The following is a 23,315-nucleotide window of genomic DNA, read 5'->3' as shown; positions in this document are numbered from 1 at the left end:
TATTGGCTATTGCCTGTTTTGATCCCCTCCACTTTGTGTGCGCCAGAACCAGCTAGCTAGCGAATTGGGGGCTGACTTGTCGCCTTAGAGCTGCTTGGGCCATCAACACCAATCCTACTGGTAAAGCACCTATTTAGCCGACAAAAAAAAGCAATTCTAACACGAAATAAGTTAAACTTGTTATCTTGAAGCATTATAAAAACCATGAGTGCTCCTTTGTCCACAAATCTGCATGTTTCTTTCATGCAGTATTGACATATACAACCTCAAAGCCCACTCAGGTGTCCAAGACAGCTGCATTTCATATTCAATTCTGGCACAAAAATAAGTCAATGTGTGATCTTAAGGCATTACATAAACCGTGAGTGATGTTTCCTCCCCAGAGCTGCATGCTAATTTCAATTTGCCTATAGCAGTCCAACTGCCACTCTGGTATCCAAGTCAGCATAGTTTGATGTCTCATCAATGTGTAATAACAAAAAAATTACTTAAGTAGTCATTCAAAGTACCCCTTGAGATGATTAAATATAAATGATAAAAATCACATTTCCTAAATTTGGTCGATAATGAGAACTAACAACATTTTGGTGTCAAATACATATACCACCAGTGGACTAAAGGGCTGTGAGTTTGTGTCTGTATATAGTTAGATGAGCACGCAAATGGCGAAGGATCGAATGCCTGAGAGAGGTACTTGAATCGCAGGGATTTTAGATGAGATAGTGCCCCAAAAGAGAAAAAAACATTGAAGAGAGTTAGGATCAACCAAAATTTTCAGGCAATAGCTTGTATACACCATGAAGGTAATCACTGGAAGGTTTTTTTTAGTTTCAACTTATTCTTCTGTAAAAAAGAAGCTATCATATGAGTTTCATGTAAAATATCAAGAGCATGTATGTGCCAAAGGTTGGGAATACTCGATTCCTGATATACACAAAATTGTTTGCACATTTTGCCTCAAGCACTTCTTGGTCTAACCATTGCACTAACACTTCCTCAGTGATGCAGCTGTGGACATCTATGTGTACGTGATATGACTGTACCAAGCTCTCTTATTAATGTTATCTTAACTCATCACTTTATGCTTTGGAGTCCTAGTCTATATAACCAATCTTAAGTTACAAGCAAGAGATATACTTTAGTATCCACACAGCAAAATGAGACAAAGTAACCCATGCAGAAAAAAAATGGAAGTAAAATGTATTTTATTTGCTTGTTGCAGTTTTCAACTCAGAACCTTAGCATCAGCAGCAAGTATTACATATCAAAGTCTTTTATGTATTATAGGGTAATTCCCCAAATTGACAATATTGGCAATTCGGCAGACAGCATCAGATATTTTCTCAGTGATAATGCATGCAATTTGTTGATAACAAGGATGAATTTACATGATCTTCTTGTTTTGAAGCTACCATCGGTGTTAGCCTTATTTGGTATTTGTCAAAGCAAAGAGGAAAAGCACCGTTGATCTGTGCTATGCTTGTCAGCTTCACTTTGCTAGATTCTTCATCAAAAGAGAAATCCCACGTCCTATCTCACTTCTCACCCTCTCATCTTTCCATATTTTTTTTTCCAAAAATGAATGCATACTTATATATGACTCAAACTACTATTACAAAACTGGCAACTCAACAATATCAAGCCATTATATCATGTTAAGACTTAAGAAATTGCAGAAGTAAGCCAAAAGAGTTCCTTTAACTTACACATGTGCAGTGCTTCGCTTTTCCATTGGTAAAGACAAAATAGTGCAAGCATTGATGGTAGAACCAAGATAAGCAAAAATAAAAGGTAAAATATACAATATGTTTCTTTTCTTCGTTCCTCCTTGCTAAAAGACATTGAAGATGGATACTAGACAGGAAAGAAAAAACGATAGACAGAGATAAGAATCGATGCCATCTTTATCTAATCTGTACTATCAGAACAAAACTGAACTTAAGCTTTATCTTATAGAATTTATAGACTACATCCATGCTTATCAAAAAGGGTATGATTTAAATAATCAGGTGTGGATAATATTCACAGGAAAAGTAAAGCAACACAGGCTAAAGCACTTAATGCCTAATGGTGAAAGTGCTCGCAATTTATACCTTCACTAACATGAGCATGAATTATATGGAGCAAAATAAATATTAGATTAGATCATCAGCAAATAAGAGAGAGCATTTGTATCAAGAAATGCTTACACTTCCTTAACATTTTATCAGGCAGTGTCACATACTTTAGATAGTGTATTTCAGAGTTTAGTTACTACGGAAGTTCAGCAACTTTAAAATTAGCTTCTAATGTTTGCTAGCTAGCTAACTTATCATTCATCATCAGTCCCAAAACTGCATCATCTGTAATGAAACAAATTACCTGCAAAGGTACAAAGTCATCTAGCTAATTATGCATATGAATAGATTGCATGCTTTTATTGATCTTGACATAGTCTCGTACGGACTGTCAGACTCAAACAAGACAAACTACTCACCAGTAGATTGTACTGAAGGTTGCAAACAACTACTCAATTCTTCCATTCCGACATAAAAATGCATCCCCAATTATCACCTGCATGTACACTACAATACAAATGATCAAAATGGCAACGAATAAAGTGTCAAACTATCAAACTTCACCTATATAAGATGTAACAGAACAGAACATAGATATGTAAGAATGCTCAAGCCAGTGCTAACAGGAAAACATTCTGAATAGTAAAGAAGGTTTTACCAATTCCATCTCCATCTGCAAAGAATGTTCCTGTTGATATTTCCTGGAACACCCACCAACATTTTCGTAAGAGGATTCTGCAACATAGGGAGGAAGAAAGAGGATGCGAAGTTAGAGGCCTAGAGGGGCAGGCGCTTAACCTCGCAAGGACGCCGGCCATGGCAGCCTCGCACTCTCCGACGACCTCGCCCTCGTCTTCGGGCTCCTGCGCCGCGAGAAGCACGACGCGTGCAGGCTCGCCCCCATCCCAGCACGATCTCCCTTTTGCCCCCCCTCCAATTCCCCACTACAGCACTACCGCGGCTACAGCAACGGGCTACAGCCTCAGGGGAGAGAGCTCCGGCTTCCCAAGATCCTCCGGCCCCCCAGCGCCGCCCGCCATCGCCGCCGACCAGCGCGCCAGCGGCGGAGGCGGCGGTTGCGTTGCAGCTTCAGCTTGTGCAGGAGGAGGCGAATCGGCTGGTTCTGTATTGGACTCTGCTCTCTTTGTTGGGCCAGGGCCTTGCCAGATTCCGGCCCATATTTGAAAGCTTCTTCTTCCCCCTTGGGCCTCACGAAGCCGATAGTTGTAAATAAAGCCCAGGAAGGAAGTGAAAGGAAAAAAAAAAACAGATGGCTTTCCTGCCTTCCTCAACAGCCAGATCGCCCCCCACCTCTCCAACTCCAGTATCTTCTAGAAACCTCTAGAAGTTTCTTCCCGAGACAAAAGTCTTAAAAAAAAAATTATCTCGCGAGGGAGAAGGCGCCGCCGCGGCGTGATGTCCTCCGGGCTCCGGCTGTACCTGACGACGCGCGGATCGGAGAGGCACTGGCCCCTGGCCTGGTTGGCCTGATCGCTTAGGTACATTTTGGGTTTGTTCATGGTTTGATGGTTGCAGCTTGGGATTATACATAGAGACTTTGTTTTGAATTTGGGGGGCAATTTCCTAAATCTCTGGGTGTTAGGGTTTGGACCTCCAATTTGGGCGTGGAATCGCTACGATTTGTGCTGATCCGTGCCCGATCGGTAGTAGTACAAAATAAACAGGGCCGGATTTTGAATTGTGTAGACGAGACTGCTGACTGCATGCGTTGTATTGCTCTCTGGTGCGTTTTTTTTTTCTGGGATTTCGCTCTCTTGCTGCATCATGCATGTAGAGTTCATGCTTGCAGCGCCGGGTATGAATTTTCACTGTCTGCCATCAATTTTGCATATGAATAGGTGGTGAGGACTTCTGAATTTGCTACCCGGGATGAGATGAGCTGATAAACTGTGACATTTTAGGGCATTCAATCTGCCTCTATATAGGGTTTGTATGACTCTTTAAAATTCATGCAACCATGCCATGGATGATGGATTGTATTGCAATTACTCTGCGCGTACAGATGTACTAGTCATAAACATGGAGATAGTACCTTTGGTTCACGATGCACAACTGCGAGATCGATCAATGACCTCACATCACCTCAACATATCGTTCATGCAACTTAAACAAAAGTCGTTGTTAATGTATAGCAGTCGATCAGTCACTGGTTGATTTGGTTCAAAATATTGTTTATGCTTGTTATCATGGAGTTTGTATATCTGCAACAGCCTATGCCTAAGTTCATCGTATATGATATGTTGCACATAAGATTCTCCATTTCTAGGGCTTTTGTATGCTTTTTTTAATAGGATTAATGAGCCGAGCAAATTTCTGTTGCAGATTTGGCCTGGTGAACCTTATGCAGTTTTCTGTTGCAGTGTTGCTGCAATCTGATACTGGGTGAGTTGTATCTGCTATTCCTTTTCCTAGCTATTTTCAAGTTGCAGTGTTGCAAGATGATAGCTTTGTTTTTCCATGTTTCCTTTGTGTCACGGCGGCATCTGAGCAAGGCATTCAACCTGAGACGGCAACAGCGGCCCAGCAGCAAGATCGAACCAAAAGGATGAAGCGGCCCAACACACGCTTCCCGTTGAGTGAGTGGACCCAGTAGCGAAAGGCTGGGCCACTGTCAGTGAGAGAGACTAGATGGAGCATTGCTATATAGTTGGCAGGTGCGAGAGAGCGGGATATGAAATATTGTATTCAAACTGAAACCTCAAACTCAATTCCAATCTCCCTCCTGCTCCTCTGCTTCTCGTGTCTCTGTTCTTCTTCTTCCTCAAGCCAGCTTCTTTTCCCTTCCAATTCGAGTCACAGGAGAAAGTTCGTTGTGACTCAAATCTGAGTTCGTGACATTTGGTATCAGAGCATCGATCCTGGAGAAGCCAAGGTACACGTCCCATTTGCAATCGCAGGTTGAGGCCATGGAGAAGCAGAACCTCGACTTCGGCAAAATTCTCGGCGACATCCAGGATTCGCTGAAGTCGTTGAACGACAAGCAAGCGGAGACGCAGCAACCGTGGCGAAGCTGGATGCAGGAGTCGGAGGATGGCGGCCTCAAGTGGAATCGGCGATTCAGGATTTGCACGACGAGGTTGGCAAACTTCGTCAACAGCTGGATCTCCTCGGCAAACCGAAGCAAGCTTCACCGACGACGCTTTCCCCTCGGGTTCCGTCGACGGACGAGGAAAGGAAGGCGCTGTTGCTGCCTACGCCGACGACCTCTTCACATCAAGTCGCGGCGGAAGGCGGAAGCAATTGGGCCCATGGCCACGGCGCTCAACAGAATTTCCGGAGGAGGGCATCTGGAGTGGTAACCACTCTGATCCCAACTCCGGACAAGGGTACGTTTGAATCTCCTTCAGTTCCTTTGCATTCGTTGGAGAATTTCAAATCTGATTCAGAGGTTGGGGAGTTTGGTTTTGAACAAGGCGGTAGACAGTATAATCATAGAGTTCCTAAACTAGATTTCCCAAAATTCGATGGTACGGACCCTCAGGATTGGAGGATGAGATGCGAGCACTATTTTGATGTGAACAATACTTATCCAGGGTTGTGGGTTCGTGTAGCCACCATCTATTTCTATGGAAGAGCAGCATCCTGGTTACGTTCGTCTAGGGCTCATGTGCGGTTTCCTGTTTGGGATGATTTTTGCATAGCAGTTTCCACTAAGTTTGATAGGGATCAGCATGATGTGTTGATTAGGCAAATGGATACAATTAGACAGTCGAGAACAGTTTGGGAATACTATGAGAAATTTGATGAGTTGATGAACCAATTGTTGTCCTATGATCCTGTCATTAGCAAAAAGTATCTAGTGCATCGCTTTACTGAAGGATTGCGTCGAGAGATTAGAAATGCAGTATTGTTACAACGTCTCCACGATTTGGAGTCTGCTCTGGCTATTGTGTCTTTGCAGGAGGAAGTGCTGGAAGCTCCACCGGAGTCTGGTGTGAAGGACTCTAAAGGAGGAATGCACATTCGCTCTAATTCAGTATTAAAAGGGGCTTTGCCACTTCCTCTACCACCAGGCAAAGGAGTTCTATCTGCAGTTGGAAAGGTCGATGACAAAAAGGGAATTGATGGTGGTCGGCCAGTTGGGGGTTCTAACAAGATGGTTGCTCTAAAGGCGCAAAGGCGAGCTCAGGGGTTATGTTACATTTGTGCTGAAAAGTGGTCTCCGACTCATAGATGCGCAAACTCTTGTCCAGCTATACGCAGTTCAGGAATTATTCTCTGTTTTAGATGCAATTGGAGAGAGTTCCTTTTCTGAATCGGCTGAATTGATTACGTCTGAAGAACAAGTGGTAATGGTTGTATCAGTTCAGGCAATACAAGGGGCAGAACATGTGGGTTCAATGAGGATTTCGGGTTATATCTAGGGTAAGGAGGTACTAATACTGGTGGATTCAGGCAGCACAACTAGTTTTCTCAGTTCCAAGGTGGCAGATCAGTTGTCAGGGGTACAGTTAGTTCTTGCTACAACACAGGTAAAGATGGCCAATGGAGCTGTTTTGTCTTGTACAGCTGAGTTACCTGATTGTGTTTGGACGACTCAAGGGCATGTATTCTACACCACCTTTAAGATTCTGGCCTTAACCAATTATGATGCAATTCTTGGAATGGATTGGTTAATGCAGTGCAGTCCAATGTCAGTAGATTGGGTACAAAAGTCCTTGGTTATCTGTTGGCAGGGAAAATCTGTCACTCTTCAAGGAATTGTGCCAGAATTGCAACAGTGCCAAATGATATCCACTCAACAACTGAAAGAGTTCGATGACAGGAGAGCAGTTGCTCATTTTGTTCAGCTATGTTCTTTGGATGACAAAGAATCTTCAGAACAAATTCCTGTCAAGATTCAACATGTTCTTCAAGAATTTGCTTCTGTCTTTGATGAACCAATGGGTTTACCTCCAACTCAATCTTTTGATCATACAATCCCTCTTATCCCTGGTGCAGTGCCTGTCAATGTGCGCCCCTATCGGTATACACCGGCTCAAAAAGACGAGATTGAACAGCAAGTTAGGGAAATGTTGGACAAGGGTATAATTCAACCTAGTTCCAGCCCATTTTCTTCTCCTGTGCTATTGGTTAAGAAAAAAGATGGGACATGGCGGTTTTGTGTGGACTACCGCCATCTAAATGCTATCACTGTGAAGAATAAGTACCCACTGCCAATTATAGATGAGCTGTTGGATGAGTTGTCGAGGGCACAGTGGTTCACCAAACTCGATCTTAGGGCAGGCTATCATCAAATTCGTATGAAGATGTCAGATGAGCATAAAACTGCCTTTAAAACACATAGTGGCCATTATGAGTTTCGTGTGATACCATTCGGCTTGACCAGTGCACCTGCCACCTTTCAGGGTGGAATGAACAGCATCTTATCTCCTTTACTTCGCAGATGTGTGCTGGTATTTGTCGATGACATCCTCATTTACAGTGCAACTTTGGAAGATCATGTGAACCACCTGCGACAACTGTTCCAAATTCTGGTCAAGCATCAGCTCAAGGTGAAACAGAGTAAGTGTTCTTTTGCTCAACAACGTCTTTCCTATCTGGGGCATATCATCACTCCTAATGGTGTGTCGACGGATGACGACAAGATTCGAGTGGTCCAGAATTGGCCGGTGCCTGGTTCAGTCAAAGAATTGCGTAGCTTTTTGGGGTTAACTGGGTATTATCGCAAATTTGTTTGTCACTATGGCATCTTAAGTAAACCACTTACTAATCTGCTGCGAAAGGGTCAGTTGTACATTTGGACATCTGAAACGGAGGCAGCCTTTCAAGCATTAAAACAAGCCTTGATTACTGCTCCTGTCTTGGCCATGCCAAATTTTTCTGAACCATTTATTGTCGAGACGGATGCTTCCGATAAAGGCATTGGTGCTGTTCTTATGCAACATCAGCATCCAATCGCGTTTCTCAGTAAGGCTCTTGGACCTCGCCATCAGGGCTTGTCAACTTATGAAAAGAAGAGCTTGGCCATTATGCTGGCTGTTGAACATTGGCGCCCTTATCTCCAACACGCTGAATTTTTCATTCGAACGGACCATCGCAGTCTCTCTTTCCTAGATGATCAGCGTCTGACCACTCCCTGGCAACACAAGGCTCTCACTAAATTACTGGGATTGCGGTACAAAATCATTTATAAGAAGGGCACTGATAATGGTGCAGCAGATGCTCTGTCCAGGTACCCTTCTTCTGCCACTTTGGAATTGTCTGCCTTGTCTGTTGCTGTGCCTGATTGGATTCAGGAAGTGGTGTCTGGTTACTCACTTGATCCTGACGCGTGTAGCAAGGTTCAGACCTTATGCATCAGTGCTAGTGCTGTACCCAATTTTTCTCTGAGAAATGGTGTGTTATATTTCAAGGATCGTATATGGATTGGTACCAATACAGCTGTGCAACAGAAAATTTTAGCAAACCTTCATACTACTGCAGTGGGTGGGCATTCAGGCATTCATGTTACTTATCACAGAGTTAAACAATTGTTTGCTTGGCCTCGACTTCGCTCCACGGTAACTCAATTAAGGATGAGTTCCTCTTATTATCCGCAAACTGACGGGCAAACTGAACATGTGAACCAGTGCTTGGAAACTTTTCTTCGTTGTTTTGTGCACGCTTGTCCATCTCATTGGAGTAAATGGCTCGCCTTAGCAGAATACTGGTACAATACATCCTTTCATTCCGCTTTGGGATCAACTCCTTTTGAGGTTCTCTATGGCCACAAACCTCGGTATTTTGGGTTGACAGCTACTACAGCTTGTCAGTCTACTGAGCTTGCTGATTGCTTCATGAGCGAGAGAAAATGCAAACTCTGATTTGGGAGCATCTTCTGCGTGCACAGACTCGGATGAAATTTCAGGCTGATAATCGTCGTTCTGAACGAGTTTTTGCTGTGGGAGATTGGGTGTATATGAAGCTGCAGCCCTTCGTACAACAGTCGAGTAAATCGCAAACTCTCTTTCCGTTTTTATGGTCCCTTTCAGGTTTTGGAGCGAGTGGGGGAAGTGGCCTATCGCTTGGTGTTACCCTCCTCCAGCCTTATTCATCTAGTGGTGCACGTATCCCAATTGAAGCAAGCTTTGGCACCAAGTGAAACAGCGTCTCCCAGGCTTCCTGTTCTTCGTCCGACAACAGAGGCGTCTCCGGTACCACTTCAAGTCCTGGATCGTCGATTTGTTCACAAAGGATCCAAGATGGTGGAACAAGTGTTGATCAAGTGGTCTGGCGGTGAACCTGCCGCCGTCACCTGGGAGAATGAGCAGGAGCTACGTCGTCGCTTTCCAACTACAACAACTTGGGGACAAGTTGCCACTCAAGGAGGAGGGGATGTCACGGCGGCATCTGAGCAAGGCGTTCAACCTGAGACGGCAACAGCGGCCCAGCAGCAAGATCGATCCAAAGGATGAAGCGGCCCAACACACGCTTCCCGTCGAGTGAGTGGACCCAGTAGCGAAAGGCTGGGCCACTGTCAGTGAGAGAGACTAGATGGCGCATTGCTATATAGTCGGCAGGTGCGAGAGAGCGAGATATGAAATATTGTATTCAAACTGAAACCTCAAACTCAATTCTAATCTCCCTCCTGCTCCTCTGCTTTCTCGTGTCTCTGTTCTTCTTCTTCCTCAAGCCAGCTTCCTTTCCCTTCCAATTCGAGTCACAGGAGAAAGTTCGTTCCGACTCAAATCTGAGTTCGTGACACTTTGCCCCACTTAACAAGCCTAAACTGGTGAGTCTGCTGGGGCTCCTATAAGTTAGTATTACAGTAATTAATTTATCTGTTAATAGCAAGGTATTCTACACAATTTGGTCCAATATGGTTCTGTAGCCCTTCGTATATATGAAGATTTGTAAGGATGCAATTATGACCTAATTAATTTACTTATAAATATAGAAATTTACTGTCATCAGATGCATACCCATTTTAAGATGTTTGAACTTATCTCAACGTTTGCCTGCCGCTGTTTTTTCCAATAAACTGTTGCATACATGTATATTACAACATACATCAGTGAAAATACATAGTAAATGGCATACAAGTAATAGTGATGACTTATGAGCATGAATAAAGCATGGTTCATGTGTCACAATTCACAGCCACCAGCACAGAACATGGCAACTTGCATTCCACAAAACAACGAAGCAACAACATTACGTCAGCTCCATGATTTCAAAGCAACCACATACTTTACTCAGTAACTTTCTCGTTAAATTTTGGAAGATAGAAAATGTTACAAAAAGCACGAACGCCCTCAGAAAGTTGCTCCTGGGCTTTTGATTATTTGCCTAACAGTTTCATTTCACCTCGAGTTTACTTAATTAGCTAAGGTGTTTATCTTGGCCTTGCATATCAAAGATTCCAAAAGATAGCAATGTGGCGATGCTCCATTCTGAGCGTCGCCGATCGATCAGAGCTGCTGATGTGATCAGCTCTGCTTAATTAGTTAGATGGTGGATCAGCACTGAAATAAGATGGCGAGGGCGCCATTGCCAAATTCACCGAATGAGGAGACGGCGGCGGGAGCTTCCTGTGGCCGCGCGGCGGCGGTGCTGCTGCTGCTTTGCCGTGAGGCGGCGGCGGTGGATACTTGTGCGCCGGAGGAGGTGGGGAATGCGGCGGGTAACGGGACGGCGGCGGCGGCGGCGGTGGCGAGGCGTGAGCAGGGGGCGGCAGGTGATGAGGCGGCGGCGAGGCGTGAGCCGGGGGTGGTGACGAGGGGTGAGCAGGGGGCGGCGGCGGCAAGTGGTGAGGCGGCGGCGAGCGGTGAGCCGGTGGCTGCGCCTGTGGAGCTTCCCCGTGGTGGTGGCGGCGGCGGTGGTGGTGGTGGCCGTGGTGCTTGTGCTCCGTCGCGTTGTAGGACGACGGCGGTTCAGCCGGCGGCGACGACGACGACGACTCGTGGTGGTGATGCTTCCCGTGCTCAGGTCCTTGTTGCCCCGTCAATGGCGCCTCGGCGGCATAGGGAGCCGGAGCCTCCTCATCCGGTGCTTCCACCGGCGGGGAGGCGTAGCGAGGCGGGGAGGCGGTGGCGGTGGCGGTGCAGTGAGACGGCGAGAGCGCCGCCGCAAGAGCGACGACGAGGAGGGCGATGCACTTGTGGAGGTTCGCGGCGGCCATCTTTGGCTCGATCGCTTCACTGCAGTGCTCGGCTTGCTTCGAGTGATCTCCTCCATTTGGCGCCTTTTTATAGTGGCGCGTTTGAATCTCCCGTTTGTTCGATGTTACCAAACCCATTATCTTGAGCTTTGGACTTTGGAGGACTGGGCCGTGTTGCAAGGAGCTCCAAATTTCACGCTGTTGGTACTTGGACTTGGCTGGTACTAGTAGTTTGGTCTTTCGAGTTTCAACCTGACTTTGGTATCCTGGCACTTCGAATTTCAAGTTTCCAACCTATTTTTAACATAAAATGGCTAGATAACACACTCAACCTAACTTTGAATTCTATATGCTCCATTCAAAAGTACATCTAAATGACTGCTATTAAGATGTGGAACAAAGTACCTGCTATAGATAGATTGTTACTGAACACTCAAATCAGACCTTGCATTATAGTGTTAACACTGGTAGCGGAGTGCCTACTACTATTTCACTTTCGGCTGTATATCTGTACACAAGTAGTGAAGTACAGAGTATCATGGGATATCTTGACTGATCTATTCGATTTGATGCGTCCTCTCGTCGTTAGCTGAATTTAGTTGAACTGACACTTTAATGGGCTAGTTTGGACCTTAAGGACGCATTGATCTTTGCGGCTGCGGTGTGTTTGGACCGAACCACAGTCCACAGGAGATACTAGTGGGCTTCAACAACGTCCGTGTCTTTGGACTGGACAATTATCTGGACGGAAAGTATGGGTACAAATGAATTTCGTCGGTTTGGCAGAAATCAATCTAGACCCCTAGACACTAGCGGCAGAGGAGGCTGGAACTGCGACATGATGGTTTGGCATCCAACGAAAGTTTTACATTTGACTTCTGTAATACTGTCATTTTGGAATGTAATCATCAGCAGTCTTGATTGTCTGGCTCTTGCCTAGCCCTGCATTACAGGCCTGTCTTGATTGGTTGGCTCTTTCCTAGCCTTGCACTACAGGCTCTAATGAAATCACATCTTCTTCATTTAGTTTATAGTTATTTCACTCAAAAATGAAATTCCGTTACTGTGATCATTTTGTGAGTACATTTTGATGTTATGGCAGGTCTACCTTGAATTGCTGGATTTTGGACTTACTGTAACAGCATTGATTTGGACAAGATATTGCTGGTTCTTTACCTGAGGCCTGATGAAGCACAGCTGCAATTCTTTCTGATCCTGATAAACACTTCAAAATTCAGGAGGCATGATGATAGCCAACTCGACAGGTTGGTTCTCTTCAGAGAACATTTTCTATTGTTTCGTACTGTCCATCACGGAAAAGATAAAAACTGCATTATTAAGCGGCTACGCTTTGAGGCATGTGAGCTACACAGGATATGGGTTAGGCCAAACCGGCATCGATCGACGGCGTTAATCCGCTGGTAAGGTCAACCTAAAAAGGTAGGTACGCTTGGTGCTTTAGATGGATGGATCTGGTCTTCTCATGACAGTGAGATCTGAAACATTTTTGTTTTCCCCAATAATAGATCCATGGAACAGCATGCGTGTTAGGCTCTTAGCTTTAGATTGATTCCTTAGCTTAGGCCGTTCCTAACACAAAAACTAGTTTGCCCATCGAGATCCATTCGAGCAAATCAAGCAGAGACTTTAGCACATCTTCACAATTTACCGGACCAAGACTATGTTTAGTTCCATGTTAAAAATGAAAGTTTGAAGAAATTAGAACGATGTTACGGAAAAGTTGAAAGTTTGTGTGTATAGAAAAATTCGATGTGACGAAAAAGTTGAAAGTTTGAAAAGAAAAGTTAGAATCTAAATAAGGCCCAAACACGTCGAATTGTAGAGTACCCCACAGTGCCACACCACCGCGCTGCACGTAGTCACTGGTGATAGATAACCATCTCCCATCCGGCCATCCATGCCCATCATCCATCATCGATCGATCTGATAATTAGCTCTTGTCGGGTCATCAATGATTGATTTTCGAATCGATTGCCCTGGATGAACCTAGACGCACGCACGTAAAAGAACACGAGGAACATTAAAACCCGAACAGGAAACTGCAAGTATAGAGAGGGAGGTGAAGGACAGGGGAAAAGGGGGCCGGCCATCCCCAAGTTGCAGCGTACGTCCATATGACCCATCTAATCTGATTGGGCGCCGTGGCCACCTAACCCGATCGTGTGAGATCGTCGATCAGCTCAGCTCGCTTCATTCTCCGCATCGCACCCATAATTTTATCTGCGATTATAATTTAGTACTCTGAAACCTTCTTTAATCGCCGCCCCGCCCGGTCACTGCGTCGCATCGGCCGGCTGGTTCCGCGCTCTGGATAGACGAGAGACCACGTAGTCCGGTCCCGCGCGCGGTGTCGGCACTCGGCCAGTTTGCTCGATGCGTGGTTGGTCAAACCCTGGGCCCGGCTCATCATCCTCCTCCTCCTGCTGCTGCTTGCAGCTGCCCGATCTCCCCTGCAATGCCGGGCATTATCATCATCAGCGGCGGACCGTGGTCCGTGGACGTGAGTGACGCTGGTGACTGAAGAAATTGGGCAGCTGTGGCTCGGCTCATTTTCGCTGTTTGTAGTTCGTGTTTAGCCACCCTAGTTTCTAAGTTTAAGTTTTTTTTCTCTCCCTTTCTCTGATATAAGTTGTTCTGGTTGATTGTGTTGTGTAACTAAAACTTTTTTCTATAGCATATTGGTGTGTGTTTTTTTTACGCGTTCGTAAAGAAGATCGAAGAAATTGGCGCTGATTACAAGTTTGCGTTCGTGTTCGGCAGCTGTGTTTCGCTCCAGTTTTGGCTCGTGGCGGCCGTGCTCGGCTACCCGCGTCTCAGAGCCCACGGAGGTGAAGCTGTTTGATACGATGCATAGCGATACTGACATACTGTTACTGCACTTTAATTACTGCCACTAACCATTGCTCTGTTCGTAGTGAGCATTAGTTGGGCTTCAACATGTGTGTGTGAGAGAGAGAGAGGCCGCTTCAAGTGGTCAATGTGATGTGGAGCCCTCGTAGCATTTGTTGTTTTTTTGGCTTCTCTGGATCCTTCTGATCCATACTGAGTTCCACACTGTGGGTCAATGATGATAGTACTCCGTAGTTATTTGTTGTACTAGAGCTTTCATTTTTTTTTCTTCTTTTTGGAGGAAAGGATCAACATCATACCTTCAGCCAGCTGTTCTGCATTGCATTGCCTGGGCAGCTGATGAGTGATGACAACTTCACGAGGTAGAAACTGCGCCAGTAAACTTAACTACTGTACCACTAACCCGTCCTTGGATTTTTCAAATGGGATTAGATCTATCTCCAGGCAGGAATTGATAAAAATTTTCAGGCCGGTTAAGACCGCCATTACTGAAACCTACCCTATAGGTTATTCTCATGTCCTCACGCACCCGGGCACAAGGTTCCCTCCTCTTCCCCTTGGCCCTTGCTCAATGGAAATGCAGTAGCCCATAATCAATGTTTTTACCTACACCCTCAGTCTAAGAAAAGAAATGAGCTAATATATCACATCTCTCGTACTAGAATATATAGATTAGTTTTTTTAACAGAGGAAGTATGATATACTAGTACAATGATTTTTCTACTAGCACGCTGTCTTTGTTTTTTTTAATGTATCTTGTTTTTGACTTAGTATAAAGTTGCTATTTCACTTACTATAGATTTTTTGGGTTTCGGTTTTTCGTCCGTAAGGTTTTATATCAACATTCGTATTCATGTAGACTCGACTTGTAGTTACAGTTAGTTACATAGTAATTATACTTGGTTACATTGTACTTGGTTACAGTATATTAAAATTAGATTTTACAACTGTTGTTTTTAGATTTATATTTTTTTTCTAATATCTTTGTCTTTCTTTTTATTTCATTCAAAAAAGGGTTATATTAATTGATTGAAAGTTTTGTAAGATTTTATGCTCCAAACCAGTTGAAAAATTAAAATGCACCTGTAATTCAACATGTACAACTAGTAAACATCACCGCGACATAAACCTGGATTTTTGGCATCTGTGCATTCCTTTTTCACCCCTCTTATTTTGCCCGTGTGTGCCTTTCCATGCCAAAGAGGAGGTATGGGGGAGGCAAAAATAACTTTTTCTCTGAAGTTTATTCCAGGGATATCTGACATCCATCGACAAACCCATGTGGAGGATACATTGAAAAATAGTGCACTAACCAGTTTCGTGTGAACTAGAAGAGGGCAAGAGGCTGCTAGCCACGAACCGAGGAAATGGGAAAAAAAGACCAGCGACGTGCACCACCACTGAGCGAAAATCTGAGTAGTTTTCAGATCGGCATAAGCTATTTTCCAAATACTAAATCCATCCCCTCTGACACTTATCTCATGAACATGTGCATTCTGGCTTGCGCTGCCTCGTTCAGTGGAAAAAAATTATTACCGCGGGAGATAATCACAACAACCCAACATTATATTCAAGTTCTATAATCAAGTTGAGTAGTAGCAGTAGTAGTAGTAGTAATAAAACGAGCTTCATGTGCAATGGCTACGCACCAGTTTTATCAAAAGAACAAAAAGAAAATGTTAGTGCCTCTCTTTGTTCCCAAGTTTTATCTAGATTTTAGAGTATTAACCATCTCAAGTACAATGTTGGTGGTTCCTTGTTTTTGTGTACCCTGTGAGAGGCTACTGAAAAGTAGAACACTGAACATGGTTATATCTTACCATTTCCATAATTTACTACTCCTATATACTCATTATCTAAAATAAAACTACTCCTATATATACTACTGTAGTATATTCTCCTTGAAGTAATATGACGACTATCTTTTTAAGGGTATGTTTAGCTCACGTCAAAATTAGAATTTTTATTGAAATTGAAATGATGTGATGGAAAAGTTGAAAGTTTGTGTGTGTAGGAAAGTTTTGATATGATGAAAAAGTTGGAAGTTTGAAGAAAAAAATTTGTAACTAAACCCGGCCTTAGTTTACGCTAAAATTAGAAGTTTGATTGAAATTGAAACAATGTGACGGAAAAATTGAAAGTTTGTGTGCGTAGGAAAATTTTGATGCGATGAAAAAGTTAAAAGTTTGAAGAAAAAATTGGAAACTAAACCAGATCTAAATTTTCTTTGTTCTCCTCACCTTTTCAGCTTTTCACAACAAAGCGCTTGAAACCTTTGGAATCAAAAGACCATAAGTTCTCCCATGCGGCCATGCGCCATCACGTGATCTTCTTTTACTGCAAGCCAATTTATTCTACCGACCAATGTCCTTGCACGCTTTCTCTCCCCCTTCGTCGAATTCATTGCTTCAGATTTCGAACATCACTGTGACCACACACCACCTTCCACCAATTCATCGCCCAGCTTGCAATCCGTTGTTCTTGCAAGCTTCTCAGTTTGCTACTGCAAAGGAGGATTGATCGTGTAGAGTACACGTCCTTGCAAGCTTCTCAGTTTGCTTGCGAGTGCATATATATTTCTCACTCTCAGATCTAGCACGGGGGCGGCGGGGTCTCGAGCCTCCACTACTGGCGTGAAAACTATGAGAGCCCCCACGAAGATACCGCTAAATTTTTTTATTATATATAGATGGGTGGGGACATTGTAACTCTATTTAATTTGTTTAGACCCAACTACTATTTCTTTCTAAATCCGCCACTGCGCAAGAGTGACACAGTGGATTTTCTTCTCGTTGTTCATCATGTTCCATCACTTAACGTTGCTATTGTTAGGTCCCTTTATTTCTCCAAAAGTTTTTCCCAAAAACATCACATTAAATCTTTTGATACATGCATGAAGCATTAAATATAGATTAAAAGAAAAACTAATTACACAGTTAGGGAGGAAATCGCGCGACGATTCTTTTGAGTCTAATTAGTCCATGATTAGCCATAAGTGCTACAGTAATCTACATGTGCTAATGACGTCTTAATTAGGCTCAAAAGATTCGTCTCGTGGTTTTCAGGCGAGTTATAAAATTAGTTTTTTCATTCGTGTTTGAAAACCTCTTCCGATATACAGTCAAATATTCGATGTGACAAAAAAAAATTTTATTTCGCGAAATAAACATGCCCTTGCTATATGAAATGAAAAACTCAGCACTAAACCATATGCTTGATTACACTCTGCTTATGTCTTTCGAGTTCTTGTTGCACTCCAAAGTCTATCGGACCGACGTGTGCGCCTGCGTCGAAAATGGAGATGCAAACAGACATTGTTTCTGGTCCTGAAGTTTTGGAGCGCAGGCTAGCTTTGATGTCACAGCCGTATGGGCGTCCTCCTGCAAATGCAGAGGCGGTCGCTGTACCTGTGTGCTGTGCGGCGAGTGAGACTGTAGCAACGCGTGACAGCTCACGGCTGCTCAGGCATGCATGCATGCTGCTGCACCTGCAAATGCAGAGACTATTGCATTTTTATAATGGCGTCACCAATTGTGATAGTCGTACCCTTGTGGCTCGTTCTGGGGGAGTACTCCCTCCGTTTTAAAATATTTGACGCAGTAGCAGCACGACCGTTCGTCTTATTAAAAATATTTATAAAATATATAAAACTATGTGTATATAAAAATATATTTAACAATAAATCAAATGATATGAAAAGAATAAATAATTACTTAAATTTTTTGAATAAGACGAATGATCAAACAGTATCAAATATCTTTGAAACGGGTGTTATACGAAAACGGAGGAAGTACTATTTATTTCAAGTGAAATCTCTATATGTCACTGTGTGGAGTTTAATTATCAGTACAATTTGTACTAGTAAAGTTTAGAGTCTTCTCTGACATGCATGCAATCATCAATTTCTCGTGGTTGCACGGTGCGAAAGAACAGGAATAGAGGAAAGAAGAAATGCTGGGACGATCGAAAACAGCTTTTACTTCCATTTCCGCTGTTATTTTTGGTTATACCGTAACACAACAATACCATACTCCACAAATCACCACGGGATCGACGTACGCTAGACAGTACAAATTCGAGCAACACACAACACATGATACACATCACATCTAGAGAGGGAGCGAGCTAGCAACATTGGCACTCAAGCATGCATTATTCTCCTCGCAACATTGGCCCTAGCTAATTAATTAGCTATAGGTAATTAAAGGCAGCGCAGCTCGGCATGCACAGCAATCTTCACGGAAGGAAGAGCCTCTTTGGCCTCTCGCACAACTCTGGTCGGTCGGTCACCTCCTGCAAAGACAGAAAACAAACAGAGTACGCCATTAAGCACCCGCTTTTAAGAGACTTATTCAAGATATCCGTTCGTCCATGCATGCAGGTTAATTAATAAGCAATATAAAATTTTATGTTGATAAGTGAATCTATGCTGAAATTTTTATTGTAAAAATATTAGTTATATTTAAATTTGTTCGGACTCAAAAATCTTTCCGAAAATAAGTAAATGTGCAAACTGAACCGTGAGCGTCTGAAGTGTTGGGCGTACTATACCTTTGGTCGGAACGTGACGGAGAGTGGCGGAACACAACTAGTAGGGCGGCGGCGGGCCGGGGGTGTAGGACGGCGGCGGCTTGTGGTACGGCGGCGTTGGCGTCGGTGTGTAGGTCGGCGGCGTCGGAGTTGGCTTGGGGGTGTAGGGAGAAGGAGTCGGCTTGGGCTGCGGCTTGTACGGCGTCGGCGTGGGAGTCGGCTTGGGCTGTGGCTTGTAGGTTGGCGGCGGGTTCGGCTTGGGCGTGGGAGTGTAGGGAGTGGGAGTGGGAGTCGGCTTCGGTTGTGGCTTGTACGTGGGTGGAGTGTAGGGAGTGGGAGTCGGCTTAGGCTGCGGCTTGTACGTGGGTGGCGGGTTCGGCTTAGGCTGCGGCTTGTAGGTTGGCGGCGCCGGCTTGTACGTGGGTGGCGGGTTTGGCTTGGGCTGCGGCTTGTACGTGGGTGGCGGGTTCGGCTTGGGCTGCGGCTTGTAGGATGGCGGCGTCGGAGTGGGAGTGTACGGGGTGGGAGTCGGCTTCGGCTGCGGCTTGTACGATGGCGGCGTCGGAGTGGGAGTGTAGGGGGTGGGAGTCGGCTTCGGCTGCGGCTTGTACGATGGCGGCGTCGGAGTGGGAGTGTAGGGGGTGGGAGTCGGCTTCGGCTGCGGCTTGTACGTCGGTGGCGGGGTCGGCTTGGGCTGCGGCTTGTATGTTGGCGGTGTGGGAGTGGGAGTGTAAGGCGCAGGCGTCGGCTTGGGCTGTGGCTTGTAGGTGGGAGGCGTCGGCTTGGGTGGAGTGGGGGTCGGCGTGTACGTCGGGGGAGTAGGGGTGTGAGCCGGCGGCGTCGGCTTGGGCGTGTATGGCGGTGGCGTAGGCTTGGGTGTCGGGGTGTACGTGGGTGGGGTGGGCGTCGGCTTGGGCGGCGTGTAGGCCGGTGGCTTGTGCTCCTTGGGTGGCTTCTCCGGCTTGGGCTCGTGGTGGTGCGGCGGCTTGTGCTCCTTGGGCGGCTTCTCCGGCTTCGGCGCCGGTTTCACCGGCGTCGGCGTCGGCGTGTACCCGCCGCCGTAGCCACCGGCGTCCGCCCTGGCCTCCAGGACGACGCTGATGGCCACCAGGGCCATCAGGAGAGCGGCCTTGCCACCCATTCTCACTCACTCTCTCTCACACTCACTCTACTTCACTCCCCTGTGTAAGCTGCCCAGCGAGCTTGCAGGTCAGTGTGTGTGGAATGGCTCTACCCATGGCACCGCATTATATACACGGTGGAGGCTTGGATGGTAGCCCGGGGAAGCGGGCATGTGACACGGCATGGTGGTGGCGGTGAGGGGATTGGCGTGCATGTGGGGGAGGGGGAGGGGGTTTCGCCGCTGGTCACATTGTGTTCGCTGCTGGTCCAGTCGGGGCGCCGTGGTGGTCTGAAACGTTTGACGTACGTGTAGGTCAGGATCACTGTACATAGCTTAGTACTCTCTAGCTGTTTACCAGGGATGGCCCCCGGTGGAGCAGGTCGTATTTAGGTGGTGTTTACATCCAGGGACTTAACTTTAGTCCCTGTCTTTAGACACTAATTTAGAGTATTAAATATAGACTACTTACAAAACTAATTACATAAATAAAAGCTAATTCACGAGACAAATTTTTTAAGCCTAATTAATCTATAATTAGAGAATGTTTACTGTAGCATCACATAGGCTAATCATGGATTAATTAGGCTCATTAGATTCGTCTCGCAAATTAGTCCAAGATTATGGATGGGTTTTATTAATAGTCTACGTTTAATATTTATAATTAATTTTCAAACATCCGATGTGATAGGGACTTAAAAGTTTTAGTCCCATCTAAACAGGGCCTTAGCCTTAGCAGTACTACTCTATTAGAGCAAGTATAATAGTGAGCTTACGTGAAGAATAGCGATAAAAAAAAATCAAGGATGTTGGCTCTAATGTAAAAGTTAGCTTAACACAAGCTTCTAATTAAATACATTAAATGCATAGGTGAGAGATAGAGAGAAGAAGAAAGTTATAGCTAGCCTTATAGCTAATCCATTATATATGTTGGCTTTAAGATACATTAATAGTAGGAAGTGAGCGCTATTATTATCTTTGCTCTTAGCCTAATTAACCTTGTGGTACGCACGTTATCACGCAGTAATAATAATACTTAACAATCAAGCACCAATCTGGCAATCTGTGTGGTAGAGGCACGTGAGGATCGATGGCGGCTGTGTGTTTTGTGTCGGTGATGAAAGACGTTCATTGATCGAGGAGAAAACAAAAATGGTGCTCTCGGCTACTACTGTTACTGGGCTGCCAGCACGTTTTTATAATCACTCAGAATATAATGCATGAAACCCAACGAGTATGTCGATTTCCTCGCAGCAGTGTGCTTGGCATTTTCACATGTGGTGATCGACAAGGTTATTTCACTTCGCTATTATAGATGTGATGGGTCCATGGTGTGGGTATCTTGGCGTTAATTGTGTGATCTATGTGAATTGTAGCACTATTGGAATAGCTGAAAATTAAAGTGCACCTATTAAGCTCGCTTACAGTTCGTCATGTGACTCCAAGGTCAAATCACCAAAACGGTGTATTAGCTGGGCGGGAAAGGATACATACGATTTACTCTGCACTTATTTTAGATACTCCTTTTGAGGCTAGAACACTAGCTTAGTTAGGCTGTGTTCGAGATAAAAGGTTGGAAACCCTCCACCCGGCACGCAAAACGGCCCACGTATTATTGCATGATTAATTATGTATTAACTAAACTTTTTTTTAAAAAAAATGGATTAATATGATTTTTTTAAAACAACTTTCATAAAGAATTTTTTTTTTGCAAAAAACACATTGTTTAGCAGTTTGAAATGCGTACGCATGGAAAACGAGAAAGGTGAGTTGGGAAAAGTGGGAAAGAACTCAGCTCCGCGGGTGTATAGAACGATCATGCAAGGCTGTGTTTACTTCCCTTCAAATTTCTAACTTTTCCGTCAAATCAAATGTTTGGACACATACATGAAACATTAAATATGGACGAAAAAACCAATTGCACGATTTGCATGTAAATTACGAGACGAATCTTTTGAGCCTAATTACATCATGATTTGACAATATGGTGCTACAGTAAACATTTGCTAATGATGGATTAATTAAGCTTAATAGATTCGTCTCGTAGTTTACAGGCGGAATCTGTAATTTGTTTTGTTATTAGTCTATATTTAATATTTTAAATGTGTGTTCGTATACGTCAATTTTTTTTTCCAAAACAACTAAACACGGAACAAGTAATATATCACTAAAATGTATCTGGCAAGTAACAATCATCTCGAGGACGCAAGCAATATATCACTAAAATGTTTGTGTTTTGTGTTTGTGCACACTCCCATGGATAACTGGTTGTATCGTTCTTACGTATTAGTCTTTTCCCTAACAGAGAATCTATTCTATGCCACTAAGTTTATCCCAGTTCAACAATTTGCCACTGATATTTTCTCTTTCTACAATATATACCCATGATTTTATCAATTGCTCTACAATACGCTATTGGGATAGGCCTCTTTCTAAAAAATACCCAAAATATCCTTATAGACATAAATGGTTAATATTTAATTTATCTCATAAGAAAGTATCGAAAAAATATGAATTTTTTTTACATGGCCTCCTCACACAACAAAGAAGTATGTACATAATTTTCAATTTTTTTGGTCTTTTCTTAGAAAAAAAAATATTTTTGTATGGTATATCAGAGAAAAATAGCTTACACAAAAGATAATAGAAAAATATCTTATGTTGCATATGAAAAATAATTTACATTAAAAACAACAACACAAAAAATATTTTATATACCAACAAATAAGTTATTTTAAAAAATAGAAATGAAAAAAAAAATTAAAACTTATATACAAACTTTTGTACTATGCAAGGATGCCACATACAAGTTTTTATATATTTTTTAAAACTTCCAATGGTATAAATCAATTGTTAACCTTATATGTCTATAAGGGTATTTTAGATATTATTGAAAAATAAGCCCAGCCCAATAATGTATTGTAGAATAATTGATAAAGTCGCTGGTATATTGTAGAAAAAGATAAAGTCAATAGTAAATTGTTGAAATATGACAAACTCAATGATATAGAAGAGTTTAAGACACTTCATTTTGTGGCTTCATCTATATATTCATATATTTTCATGCAACTTCATATAAGAACTACATTTTCTTTTCAGGAATACGAAAAAAAACTTACGCATCTTTGTTGTATTAAGAAAGTAAAGATTGCTAATTACAACGGAACAGGAAAAAAAAAGCAGGGGGAAAGGAACTTGTTGCACTAGTTTGATTCTTGCAACATATAAGGCAACCTAGGGCTATCACTGGCTACAGAAGTAGCTACGGAACTGCAACGTTCGCCAACCGCTATGCTTCTTTCGCCCATTGTCTTTGTAATATCGACCAAGTTTCACTGCCGTAATCAAAACCCCGCCAAAAAAAAAAAAGTTTCACTGTCGTCAGTTTAACACTCGATCGTTACGCCTTTTCCAGATGGACCAGGCTCCTAGATTGAGTGATTGACGATAGTATCAAATTCTCTCCTCTGTTCCATGGGATCTTCCTCCATTTTATCACATAGGCCTGAATCTTAATATAAGCATTAAAGCATCTAATCAATTAGTGCATTTTTAGTTGCTAGAAATAAACAGAGGTGTTCTATTTTCCATTGACGTCTTTAAACTCGGACACCCTTCATTTGGCTACAAGCTA

General features: G+C 43.7%; 2 protein-coding genes and 2 long non-coding RNA genes across 4 annotated transcripts; 1 reads left to right on the top strand and 3 right to left on the bottom strand.

Annotated features, from left to right (window-relative positions):
* Nucleotides 1–1,189: 1,189 nt before the first annotated feature.
* LOC9267673 (uncharacterized) lies at nucleotides 1,190–3,153 on the bottom strand. Its single transcript, XR_001545065.3, has 4 exons — nucleotides 2,856–3,153; nucleotides 2,716–2,758; nucleotides 2,477–2,564; nucleotides 1,190–2,361 (listed from the first exon to the last, which is right to left on the bottom strand). It is a non-coding gene; the product is annotated as an uncharacterized lncRNA (long non-coding RNA).
* A 306-nt stretch (nucleotides 3,154–3,459) lies between these two features.
* Nucleotides 3,460–4,807, top strand: LOC136356269 (uncharacterized). Its single transcript, XR_010740965.1, has 3 exons — nucleotides 3,460–3,556; nucleotides 4,401–4,460; nucleotides 4,571–4,807. It is a non-coding gene; the product is annotated as an uncharacterized lncRNA (long non-coding RNA).
* Nucleotides 4,808–10,231: 5,424 nt separating this feature from the next.
* On the bottom strand, nucleotides 10,232–11,429 carry LOC9271072 (protein TRACHEARY ELEMENT DIFFERENTIATION-RELATED 7A). The gene has a single exon (XM_015778936.3). It carries the CDS (start codon nucleotides 11,296–11,298, stop codon nucleotides 10,504–10,506), a length of 795 nt encoding a protein of 264 aa, XP_015634422.2. The 5' UTR covers nucleotides 11,299–11,429; the 3' UTR covers nucleotides 10,232–10,503.
* Nucleotides 11,430–17,983: 6,554 nt separating this feature from the next.
* LOC4335818 (extensin) lies at nucleotides 17,984–19,782 on the bottom strand. The gene is made up of 2 exons (XM_015781308.3): nucleotides 18,583–19,782; nucleotides 17,984–18,324 (listed from the first exon to the last, which is right to left on the bottom strand). Exon 1 carries the CDS (start codon nucleotides 19,700–19,702, stop codon nucleotides 18,620–18,622), a length of 1,083 nt encoding a protein of 360 aa, XP_015636794.1. The 5' UTR covers nucleotides 19,703–19,782; the 3' UTR covers nucleotides 17,984–18,324; nucleotides 18,583–18,619.
* Nucleotides 19,783–23,315: the final 3,533 nt, after the last annotated feature.

Source organism: Oryza sativa, chromosome 4 (genome assembly GCF_034140825.1).
Source record: "Oryza sativa Japonica Group chromosome 4, ASM3414082v1".
Lineage (NCBI taxonomy): Eukaryota > Viridiplantae > Streptophyta > Magnoliopsida > Poales > Poaceae > Oryza > Oryza sativa.
The sequence above is the reverse complement of the archived record's forward strand: the minus strand, read 5'-3'. Positions and strand labels throughout refer to the sequence as shown.

Excerpts from the sequence above, each read along its gene's own strand:
- LOC9271072 (XM_015778936.3), bottom strand. The coding sequence starts at position 11,298 with ATGGGTTTGGTAACATCGAACAAACGGGAGATTCAAACGCGCCACTAT.
- LOC4335818 (XM_015781308.3), bottom strand. The coding sequence starts at position 19,702 with ATGGGTGGCAAGGCCGCTCTCCTGATGGCCCTGGTGGCCATCAGCGTC.